The sequence below is a fragment of the Crocodylus porosus genome, unplaced genomic scaffold, assembly GCF_001723895.1.
Source record: "Crocodylus porosus isolate Cpor-Errol unplaced genomic scaffold, CroPor_comp1, whole genome shotgun sequence".
Lineage (NCBI taxonomy): Eukaryota > Metazoa > Chordata > Crocodylia > Crocodylidae > Crocodylus > Crocodylus porosus.
In genome coordinates this window covers 15,252,926-15,265,524 of record NW_017728924.1, presented here as the reverse complement: position 1 = coordinate 15,265,524, position 12,599 = coordinate 15,252,926, and the positions used below count along the sequence as shown (strand labels likewise).

The window sequence follows — 12,599 nt, the reverse complement described above, 5'->3', positions numbered from 1 at the left end:
AACAACTGTCATGGAAGAGCCATTGAATTTATTTCTATTCTATGTGTATCACAGCCTACAACTACTCTTTTATGATCCCCACTGTAAGTATAGCCTTTTAAAGTACAGCCTTTTAATTGCTTTTAATGCTGCCACAACTTAGAACTTCTATAGAAATGCCCCGACTATTGACAAGGCCATAATGATTTCCATCTTCTTGCTTTTCAAAATGTGGACATAAATCCCTGTGTTCCTTGCATGGGGGGTGGCTGCTTTGCAGAGACAGCAGATTGCAGCAGATCTTCCCTCTTGTGATGGGCAGCAGTCATTATGGGCTACAGTGTCATGTCTAAATCTCTTCATTCAGGGTAATGGCATAATATAGGGCCCTCGGTGCAGGGAAGACAGTGTAAAAGACAGTGGTGTCATAGACTTCGGGCTTTCAAGGTGGGGAGGAGTTACACTAACCAGCACCAGCCTCCTTACCCTCCCTGGTGGAAAATGCATTGTGAATGCTAAAGGAAATTAAGACCGGGCAAACCAGACTGTTCCTTTTGATAAGCCAGGGATGTCACTGGCCAGTGGCAATCAAAACATAGGTTACTGAATCCTTGGTTTGAGAAGAGAAAGGAAAGCCAAAGCCAGAGAAGGAAACCATACGCTGTCAGCGATTTCCTGAGCCTCGATTCATGGTCCTTGTCTATGGAATGGAGTGGTGGAGAGTCTGGATTCACAAGGCCTTTACCAGAAGCACTTCTGCCTTTTTCTAATGCTATAAACAAAAGTTTACATTTCTCAACATTTTTTCTGAGACCCCATCAAGAACCTGGATGTAGCAAGAGACAAAAATCCAAGTGGGATCTTTCAGGTGGGAAGACATATTTGTCTGATTCTGTAGACAGACACACAGATTCCTTTCCCAAATGAAAGGAATGAAAGGAATTAAAAATAGCATCTGTTTAGGAGCAAAAGGAGCAGTTAAGGCTGGATAGTGCCCACTCTCACCCTGTCTTTTAACATGCTTGTAACTTTAATTATGTGCTTACTTAGGGTTTTAGCTTTTAGTGTACTTATATGTCAGACTTTTTAAATGTTAGCAGTGCTTGAACTGGGTGAGGAGTTAGGGATGATAATGTGCTTCCAGCAAGACGCTATGATCAAATTCTGTCATGGGGCTTTTCTTTCCCTTTTTGAGTTTCTGCCTCTTGTTTCTCTCAGTAGTGAGATAAGGGAGCCATAACTTTGAACACAAGTGATGAGGACATTTCTAATGAGACTGTCCACCACTGGTACAGATTTACAGTGCTTAACTTAAGTGTATTTGAAACACAGCTTTGAACAGCAAAGGGCAAGTGTTGAGAACATGAATACATCAGAATTAGCGTTCTTACTGCTCCTTCATCATGACACCTACTTCAGGCTTATTAAAATCCTCTCTGACGTTCAGTACATCTGAGGAGGCAGGTTAAATAGTTGGGGTGTGTGAAGAGGGCAGTATTCAATTTGGATTCTGATTCAGCCCAGTTTGGGGGACAGTGATTCGATTTGCTGATTTGGATCACTGTCCAGATTCGAGGTGGCCAAATCTGAAGATACGATTCTGATTTGGAGAGTCAGCGATGGATGGAGTGTCCCACAGGAGCGCAGGGGAAGTCCCCCATGCGATCGGTGGCCAACCCAGAAGTGGACCCTGGGTGCCCTCCCCTCAACCCCAAGACCCAGGAGGCACCAGTTGCTGAGCCGGGGGGCAAGGGTTTCCCCCACCCCCATGCGCTCCACGGTGGACCCAGAAGTGGACCAGAAGTAGTTTTGGTCCACTTCCAGGTCTGCTTCCGAGTGCACAGGGGACCCCCCCATGCTCCCATGGGATGCTTCATCTGCCCTACCATCTCAGCATTCACGATCTGCCTGGTACCCTGATGTATGAAGAAAAAACATATAAAGCTGTGTCTATGGCCGAATCATCAAATCTTTCTGAATCAAACTGGAAGCCTTGATTCAGAGAGATTAAAGGATCTCCTGACTCAATTTGAATTCAGAGATTTGGCTGCCGAGTCAGGCTGAATCAATTCAGCATCTGAAGCTTCGCACAGCCGTACAAAATAGACACCTTTATAGACTAACTAATATATATATATTAGGGCAATACACACACACACACACACACACACACACACACACACACACATAGCACAACCCCAAGTTCACCTCACCAGATGCTGTGAAAGGACAGCATAGCACAGACTATAAAGTTGGGTGAGTGATAGAATACAACAGACAGGAAAGCAGGGTATTGAGCCTAGAGCAGGCACTTCAGATCCAAAGACCTTTGAGGAACGGTGGCACAGTAATGGCAGCTGGGACTGGCAGAGATCTTGGGAACAGGCAGGGGGAGCGGGGCAGTTTCAGTTCACATTAGACTCAAATCTGCCCTAGACAGATGTGTCAGTGACACCGTGAGAGTCACCTGGACAGTAAGTGTCCTGCCCTGGACCTCGTCTTGTGTACCACCAGGATGATGTAAAGCATGCTTTCCCCAGTCATCCATTTCTACTGCCACTGAGACTGCCCGGCTTTTGCAGTCCCATTTGCACACAGTCCCCTTTTGGTCCAAATTGCTCACTGGATGCCCTGTCCTGGTGTCCCCTAGATACACATGAAATAAGCCTGGAAGCAAGTCATTTTGCCCAAACCATGTGGCCTTGGAAAGCCCCCACAATAAGATGCCACTTACCTCTTTCTGATGATACTTTATTGCTACCTTTAGCTTAGCCAAATCATGACATTTCTGGGGATCCAGCTCTTCACTTTGATCATCCCTGTGGTTAAGAATGATCTCTAGCTCCCTGGAACTCCGCGCCTGATCCAGAAGATCCTTAGCAAAACGCTTGCACTGCTGGGAGAGCTCTTCATATTCTGCCTTGAACTCATTTTCCACCTTGCTGAGCTCCTTTAACTCCCAGCCCAGCCGGAAGGCCGTCAAAATAGGGTCCTCGCTTGATAAGGCAATCAGCGAAGGGCTGGCTAATGCTTTGTAAATGTTCAGCCGCGACCGGGAATGCCTCAGGCTGTCCACCTCAGAGCTGGAGACACACTCCACACAGTTGCACCTGATCTGGTGAGGGCGCGGAATCGTTACCCGCCTCTGGACTAGCAGTTTGATGATTTCGTAGTTGTTGGTATGAGCCGCCAGCATGATTGGGGTGATATCCGGGGTGAATTCTGAAAACTGCGTGTCCATCATCAAGGTAGGGACCTACGCATAAAAAATAAATAGCAATGAGAAGACTTACGGAGGTCCCTTCCAGTCCTATTTCTTATGACTCCTGTAAATGTTTTTGATTCTAGGGACCAGAAAATGAGCACTGAGCTTCTATCTATCTGTGCCAAACACAGTCCATGCATTAATACCCAATGGTTATTGATGATGTTCTGCATTTTAAAATCTTATTTGCTTGCTATTCAAGCAAAATTATTTTCTGCCCCAAAGGTGCTCAGCTGCCCTTAGGGCAGTCAGTTTTGGCACTTCAGCTTACATTTTGTCATAGAAATTAGTTAATTTCTTGGGAATTCGTATATGGGAACTCAGTAAAAAAAATGCGTGCTCATTCACAAGATTGTGGCTGAAAGCTGGGTTTCTAAGAGAAGGCACAGCACAGGAAAAGGTCATGGAAACCTTACAGAAAAGAAAGAGAGCGCTGGGGGAAAAATAACAAATTAACAATTAACAATCAACCAACATATTGCAGTTAATTTTTGCGATTGGTACTACAGCAGCACCCAGGCCTGAATGAAAGGGGTTCCTCCAGACACAGAGTGTTGTTCCCCACCAGTTGAGCAAAGCTGCTTTTTGCCTTTTCCCTACTCTTTGACTTGAAACTACTTTTCCATGGAAGGATATATTATATAACTGCCCTCAAAAAAGATTTTTTAAAAGGGCTAAAAAAAATCAAATGCAAAATTAATGAGCCATGGTCTCCAACAAATAAGCCGCTACAGGGTGTATATTATTCAGCTTCTGGTGCACTTCTGTAAAGATGAGCTTAATGCACACCCTGTTGGGCCTTATTACTATATGCAGAATGCAGAATTAGACTGAAATGCTCTTATATCCCCGCTGCTCAGTGTGTTTCCATATGCTGCATAGGCAGCTCTCTTTGTTGTGGGTTAATAATTACTGGAGCATACTGTACTTCATGTGCCCACCGCTCTCACCCTAGCGGCTGACATTCCACCACTCCAGGTGTGATTGCCAGCTCTGGTAAACAGCAGGCACACGTCCCCTTCCAATTGTCAAAGGCATTTCACAGAAACCATTGTCAGAATGATTTTAATGACAGGAAACATTACTCAATCCACTTAAAGAACAACAGTTTATAAGCCTTTTATAGGGTATGTGTGGGTTGCAAGCCACAGGGGTTGAAGCCAGGACTGCTGAATCTGATTTCAACGGGAGTTTAGTGCCTAAATACATTTAACGATCTAGGCCAAAGGCTTCTGTAGTTACAAGGCTGGGGCAGACTCATAAGCCTCTGGGTAGCCCAGTCCCTCAGCAGGGCGGAAAGCCACACTGTGCAACTTGGATTGCCATGAGTCACCATATGTGATGATTTCCCAAATGGGGACAAAGGCAGGTGCACATGATCTGCGGCTCTGGTGAGTGCACAATCAGACCAGAAGTCCCTTTGCTTGTAAATGCAGCATCCTGGATACAGACAATTAGGGTGTTAATTCTTCAAAAGCCCATAGCCACACAGGTGGAAAGAGATGTGCTGTAACAAAGCTGGGCCCCTGACTGAAAGCAATTAAAGGCTGACACCAGGGAGAGAAGGTACTAAAATGGCTCAGGAGGAAGCAGGGAGAATTAAGGGTGGGAGTGAAGTGGTTGGGCTGGCATTTTGTGGGGAAGGGGAGTTAGTTCAAACAGGGTCTATTCATGAAAGGGTGTGTGTTTGGTTTTTTAAGGTATTTGTTAAACTCCTAGTAATAAACAGATGGGCAGGAAGCTTTCTTTGTGAGCTTTTTGCTTACTCAACCAGTTGAATTATTTTTCTTAATGTTAAATGGAAGTTACAGATTCCACATGGTTATATCTCCCATAAGCTCACTCCTAAAATGAAAGGCATGCATAACTGCACTGCTGAGTTCTTCTTCTTCTTCTGTTTTTTTTGCTATAATGTGTCTTGGAACCTGTGCCTCAGATAAATAACAATTTTTCTTTCTCTCAACTCTATTAGTGTCAGGTGACAGGTTTAATTTTCTCTTTCTTTGATCGAACTTTACTGTACCTAGATCTGTAAAGGGAAGACTTTCAGACTTCTGCAAAAGGATTTATTTGGGTTTTTTAAAAATAAAAGCCAGGCATTGAGAGAGGAAAAGATAGTTTTCATTAAATTAAACTGAGGGAGTGGGGCTGACTCTGGAGGCTTTTCTGAAGCTGAACGTGGATCAGGATCTGAAAATGTTTAAGTGGCTGGTCCCAAACCTCATTTGCACCCTACTAGTGTCTTCAAACCCACATCAAGACTGCAGTTCTCTTGTGCTAGGTAGTCTGCAAACACCAAACAGGTGGTAATCTTTGACCAACACTTGTTACAAAAAGGTTCTCAACCTTTTTAGACTCAAGGCACCACTCTGAAAATGTCAGCTCTTAGTTTTCATAGCATAATGCAGCAATTCTTCTCTTGCAAGGAACTCAAGGACCACACACGGGTCAGAATGTTTTTAATACCCTGAATTCCTATTTGAAATCTCCAGGTTTATCTTTGAATCATGTTTGCACACCTAACAGTGCTAATGCTGCATGGCACTCTTGAAAGGATCTCAAGGAACCCTGGTAGAGAGTCACTGATTTAAACAGACAACGTGGGGAGGTGGTAGAAAGGAAACTGAGGCACAGTGCAGGGAAGCACATTGCTAGACTTCACATAGCTGGTTTGTGGCGGAGCAGAAAAGAGAATCCAGTTGTCCTGAAACAGTGTCCCAGATACCAGCACTGTGGGCCCCTCTGATTACACCTGCCCTACAAACCTAACCAGCAACAGCCAAAAGATAGGAAAAATAAGGGCTGCTGTATTTTGTTTCATTACCGAATTTAACACTGTGCATTAGGTAGGAATTTAACATTTGTGACTTTCTGCAGTGCTTCTCCAGCACAAAACTCTTCAAATAGAGATCTTTGTGACTCTCCTGTTTTAAAACTGGCATTATGCAAAGAACTCCTTTGCTGATGGTGCAAAAAACAATTAATTATCACTGGCTACAGGCTGAGCATCAGCAATTATTCCCAGTGTATATTTGCACTGTGCTGACAGGTTGAGCTCATGTTTAAATCAGCTTCTTCTACATTTTAGGATACATTAAAATGACAAAAGTATAATAGGAATACATTATTTTACCCGGAGGACTGTACTAAGTTCTCCCAAGGTTATTTTCATTAAGTGACCTGAATAACAAATTCTTTTTCATTAACCTCATCACCTGACACAAGCTGTTAAGATGAATCCTTTCAGAACCCCGTTGTCAGTTCTCACATAAGGGCATGCATCTTCCCTGCATTTTATCTTGGTAATGGCAGCGTCTGAAATTACAACTCCCATTTATAACGAATGATCCAATGCTTATCATCATTTTGAATTAATCTGCAGAATGTTGGGTTGCTGCTGCTATGTCATCAACTTTTCTTTATGATACTACAGACAATGAACATCACTATTTAAACCCAACTTCTGCCCTGTTTGGAAACAACTGCAGTTTTCCTTCACATAGAATCATTGTTCAGTCTACTTGAGATTTTTCAAGTACTCAGCAGGAATGATGCTTTATTGATCATTGGAAAGGCAGTATTTTCCAGTAGACCGTGCATAGGACTATTAGAGCTTGGAATTTAATACAAGTTCTAACCTTGGACAAGTCATTTAATCTCTTTGATTATGTTTTCTCCATCAATAATACAAAGAGGTAGTATCCCTTTTTTATAATTCATATTTTTGAGCTCTTTAGAGGAAAGATATTTTATAAACACCAAATAATTGTTATTTCTGCCCAAGTTGGCAAGTGACTACGCGGCAATGCTGCCCCTTTAGGACATTGGGATTTCTTATTCAAGGCAAACCAAAATGCAGACTCAAATCCAAAGCCAGTCACCTAGCAGAGGTATCTGGGTCTGGACTCCGTATATTCAGTGACTGGATTGGATTTAGAACCATAAGTAGCAAATTTTGGAGATATTGCCTGGACTTAGCTGAGCTATCATAAGAACCATGCTTCTTGTTAGTTTTTTAGTCTAAGATAATGCAAATTACTAACCTGTCTTCCCCATAGTCCCTTTTCAAGATTCACTTCTCCTGTGAAAACTACAGAAAGATGTCATTTGATAATGATGACTAGTCAGGTAGCTAGTAAAGATTATTGACTGGTGCTGTTCACTAATACCACTAAGGCTAGGTACAGACATTCAGGAAGTCCAAGCCTGAATTAATTCAATCTCTGCAGGTTAGTCTAGCCTGGAGAGACTGAACCGATTTGCAAGTGGATAGACATTCACTTTTGAATCAGGAAATACCAGCACATCCCTGCAGTGGCTCAGGCTTGAAGTTTGGGGGCAGGGTGCTAGAGTAACCCTCCCTTCCTTCCATAGTGCTGAACTGGGGAGGGGCAGGGCCAGGCCCAGAAGGATGCAGGATTAGGGAGGAGTTTAAACCCCTACCCTGGCCTACACAGTCCCCAGTCGGGGTATGCCTGAAGGGGGAGGGGAAAGCAGCCCTTGAGAAGCTTTTCCTGGCTCACTGCTCAAGGAATGGAGAGTATTGCCAGACCCTGGTCCATGGCTAGCACTCTGAGGCCAAGGGAGGGTGGGGGGAGGGAGGACTGTTTGTGTGGAGTACATGCATCTATTAATGGTACTGAGCTTTTCAGTGTCCCTCTCCCTGCTTCTTCATACTGCCTGCAGCAAACTGACAGGCACTCATAGGTCCCATAAATTGCAGACTGGGTCATTTCTCACACCTCTCTCTGTCCCCTCTTGAACACTGACAGATTGTGGCCTTTGAAGCGAACAAGCCAGCAGGGAGCTTATCATAACACAAAGCTTATCAGCCCATCAAGAAAACAAAGCCTCTCTCATTAGTTCAAGATCTTCTTAAACAGCTTTTTGTAAAGCATTTGTAAGGAAGGAGGGACATTACCAGCTGACCTGCTGATTAGTTCCAAAAAGCCCTAAGCAGACACTGTTCTGGGGTCCCAGCGGTGGGAGAGGAGGAATCCCTGCTTGAGCAGCAAGCAAGGGGTGGGTGGAGCAGGGAGAAGGGGCTGCCGCTGTGCCTGCAGTCTCTACCTCCTTCTCAGCCAGGTGGAGCTCCAGCTACGGAGGAGAAGGGGAGGGCCAGCCCTGGTCTCTGGAGCAGACAGCCTAGCCTAGCCCAGCACAGCTCAGGGCTGGAAGGCATGCTGGGAGACTCTGATTTAACTTAAACCAGGAAGGGTTCTGGGACAGAAGTTCCATAAACCAGTTTGACCCAAATCAATTAAGCCTGATACTACATACAACCAGGTTTATCTCAAACCAGTTTCAGCCATTTTGAACTGGTTTATGTGCACTATTACAAGTTTAAATCAGTTTCTGATCACTTAAGCTGATTTATGTGTAACTTCTGTCCCCAGCCTAAAAGGAAACTTTCCAAACTGTCCAAGTACCTAAGCTAAGCAATCAAGTGATTTTAGAGTGGTTACCCTTCTCTTGTTGCATCTTCTCTTAACTTAGTGGGTATTATCTTTTACTACGGGATTGTATAGATCTGGTACAATTAGGCCATAGACTTATTTGGATACATAGGCACTACTGTCATACAGATCAAAAAGTAAAGACCAGTCTCACTGAGAAGACTGATTGTGTGGCATTTTCACTATTCACTATTCAGGGAAGCAGAAAACACTAGAGATCACCTGACCAGGAGGAGAGATTTCCACTCTTTGACCGCATACACACAAGTGTGGACGTTTGACTCCCTGGGGACAACTAGCAGTGACTCACCTAGCGCTGCTGTTAGTTGTCCCTGGGGAGTGCCTGTACCACAAGCCCTCTGGCATGTGGCTAATTACCCCAGGTGGGGTAAGAGAGCCTGGGGCAGCACTGGGCTGGCTCCAGCAGCCTTACCTGGAGTCCTGGAGACCTCCTGGGGCTGCAGCAGTGGCAATCCTGCCGCATGGAGCCTGGCTGGTAGCCCCGTGTGCACTGCTCTGCTTTTATTTGCACGGGTTTTTTTCACCCCGTGTGCACGCCCCTTGTAGTGCAGAGAACACCTGAATGTGTGGTATGTGGTGCCACAGCCATGTCTGCAGTGCCACATGCCACACAGCCACGCTTATTTGGACGCAGCCTTTGAGACTGAAATTTTACAAGCTATTCCTATGAATTTCAGTGTCCTCAAATGCTAACCCTTATTTAGCTTTAATCCTGAATCTTGAACAATGCGCATTCAAAATCCTGAACAGCTCTGCCTATATTTCAGATCCTCACACTATGTATTGCATTTCCTCACCTCTGTCCCCCATTTTCATGGCTCTCTCTATTGTTTCCCTTCTGCCTGAAACGACTTCACTTACGATGCCATGGTTTCTAGCCCACCTGCTCATACATATGTTCTTCCTATTCAGTTCCTCCTAAATGTCTCTTCTCTTTATACAATTCCCACAACTACTAAGATACCTCAAACATCAACTTTACTACAGCATTGTGTTAGGAAGAGAATGAGGTCAGGAAAGCAAAGTACAACCTAAGTTTGGTGTCTTCTCTGAGAATCCCAGTGCATTTTGTCTTCACTTTATGAATCCTTTTGGTTTTAAGCTCCTTAGGACAAAGGGCATTTGCATATTTCTGTCCCATGTGGCAACTAGGCATTATCATATTGATTTCCAAAATTATTAGTAATAATAAAGAGTTTGACCTAATCTGATTTGCAGTCAAACTCCGCCTGTTCAGTTCAACTCCAGTTTGTAAATCAACATGTTCACCTACAGAACTATAAAAGGCTATATCCTGTTTTACTTAATATCTGAGAGTAGACAAAGTGCTGATCCCAGAAAGGATGCATCAGTGGTCAAAACATTCCCTGAAACAACGTCAGGTCCAGGCTCAACTGCAACATCCAAAAAACAAAACAACAGAAATCAGAGTTTGGATAATCCACCAGACAATCTACCATTATAAATGATTTGTCTATGTACAGCTCTAAAACAAACACCTGCCATCAACCAGTCTTCAAATGGCAAACCCAGCTTTTTTAATTCAAAAAAGAAGGGGACTTTGGAGCATACATTCTGTCCATCATTTGCAATTAACAACCAGGATGGGTCTGCAAAGTTATTATACCTTTGGCCACTCTTTAGCTCAGTCATAATCCTGTGACACACATAAGCAGCACTGTAATTTATAAAGCAAGAGGCACTGGGAAGCAGTCAGAGACAGCGCTGCTAGATTACAGAGCAGCTGTGCTACTGGGAAAAAAGGGTCTGAAAACAAGTACAGTGACGTGGCTGACTGTTTTTATCCCACCTTCTTGCCTGCAGCCTTGATATAGAATTTTTGCATTGACTTGAACCAAAAGGGTATTTGTCTCTGTGTGGGATTTTGAATAAACATTACGCTACTTCTTACAGAGGAGGAGGTTAAAAATTAACCTTAAGTGATTCTAGTGGTTTGGATTTTTTTTTCCAGAACTGAACATCATAATTAGATATGTCTACAGAGATTCTTTGCAATACTAAGACCATGACAACACACACACACGCACGAATGCACAGGGTAGGATTTTTTCCCCCCTTAAGAGGCAGTTCACTGAATGAAACTACACTGTTCGTTAATGAAAAATAATGAATGCCACCAACTGTCTGTAGGAAAAAAAATGTTCTAGGCTGTTCTTTAAAATTGCCATGAGCATCTTTTTGCTATGGTGCTGTTTATAGAGATAGTGGGCCACGATCCTGCATGACTGGTTGTAACAGTAATGATGTGAATGGAGTTACGACATCCTGTACACGGCAGAGGAGGATCTGGTCCACAAGTTCAAGTTCTGCTTGCAGTGTACTCTGAAAAAGTCTGTTTACATCAGAGTTACCCTAATTTAATTGAGAATCTAGATCTGTCTCCCCCTCAGCAGGCTGTAGATATGAGCCCTTTCATGCTGGATTTTTGCTTCACTAGGTTCCTCTTCACTCGTCTACAGGTGCATTCAGGTGCTTTTCCTAATGTGCATTAAATTTAGTATCTCCAGTGTGAGGTACTAAACAAATGTGCATTAGGCTGCCTTAATGCGCAGTAATGAATGTGCACAGTTTGTAAGTGGCACTTAATGTGCAGTAGCTTATTTTACCGTGCATTACTTTAATCGCATTATTTTTTACATGATGCTTTAATGCATAGTAAAATAGGCTACGTTAAAGGGCATGTGTAGACATGCTCACTGAGGCAAAGGACACAAGTCTAGAGCAAACCAAGAGTTTTTATTGATTTAATTTAAATAGAAGAGCCTTAAACACAAGACAGCTATGAACTAAACATTGCTAAATAATAATATTACTTATATTTAAATGTATCTGAGGCCAGTTACACTATCCATTAGTTCAGCACTTTAGTGGTAGCTCTTGGAGAGAGCAGGCACCTGACTCTTATATAACCAAGCTGTTTTTGAGCCAGAAAGATTCTCAAGCAGTCATATTTCCTTTAGACTCTTTTAGTTTTAATTTGGCTGCTTATCCAAGTGTTTAAAAACTGAGGTGGACCCAGGGGATTGCTTATATAGAGCTAGCAAGTCTACCTCGAGCGTTTGACAGTGGCAGCAAACAGTGTTGGGCTTGCCGTGCTCAGCCATGTGTTTAGGAACCACGGTGTAGCCAGATCGACTGTCAAAAGATGTCACTATTTTGAACTTGCACTGCAGTAATAACGTGTCTTTTTGTTGGGCAATAAGAAAATGGAGGAAGCAAGGAGGCTGTAAGAAGGAAGGATTTTGCAGATGTGCATTTAAAGCAACCTAACACTGCTCAGTCTGAAACATAATTGAGGGTGGGGGAGTGGGGCATAATCCCCAGATGCTGACTTCAGTGGGGGAGCAGAAATGGCAAATGTCACTACCCAGGGTACAGACCTCTGCGCACTTCTTCCTTGGATACAGTCATACTCGCTAGCAGGAGTTTACCGCTACAGCCACTCTCATCAGGGAGGGAGAGTGGAAGCAGGGGTTGATGATTAGATGAACACAGAGGGCAAGCAATGTGCAATCTCTTCTCCTAATCTCAGCAGGATGCTGTTAAGAATTAGATAGCTTGTGTTTTAAGCCTCTTCTATTTCAATTAAATAAATAAATAAATAAAACCTATTGGTTTGCTCTGGAAGTGTGTCATTTGCCTCAGTGAAGAGGAACCTAATGAAGTGGGAATCCAGCATGGAAGGGTTTATATCCCAAAGAAGCCTTGAATCCCAGGCCGGGTACAGACATTATACTTTTACTGGTATACGTGATCAGAAATCAGATTATGCTGGTAACAGAACAGAAGTTTGGCCCACGCAACCAGTCTATACCCATAACAGAACTGAAGCTTGGCATGCATAGACTGGTTTTAAA

General features: G+C 43.5%; 1 protein-coding gene across 1 annotated transcript in view; it reads right to left on the bottom strand.

Annotated features, from left to right (window-relative positions):
* Positions 1–12,599, bottom strand: part of TRPC5 (transient receptor potential cation channel subfamily C member 5) — a 113,656-nt gene that overhangs the window by 87,247 nt on the left and 13,810 nt on the right. Inside the window, exon 2 of the mRNA XM_019540388.1 lies at positions 2,714–3,235. Within this exon, the coding sequence (XP_019395933.1) occupies positions 2,714–3,235 (522 nt within the window). The remainder of the gene's footprint in view (positions 1–2,713; positions 3,236–12,599) is intronic.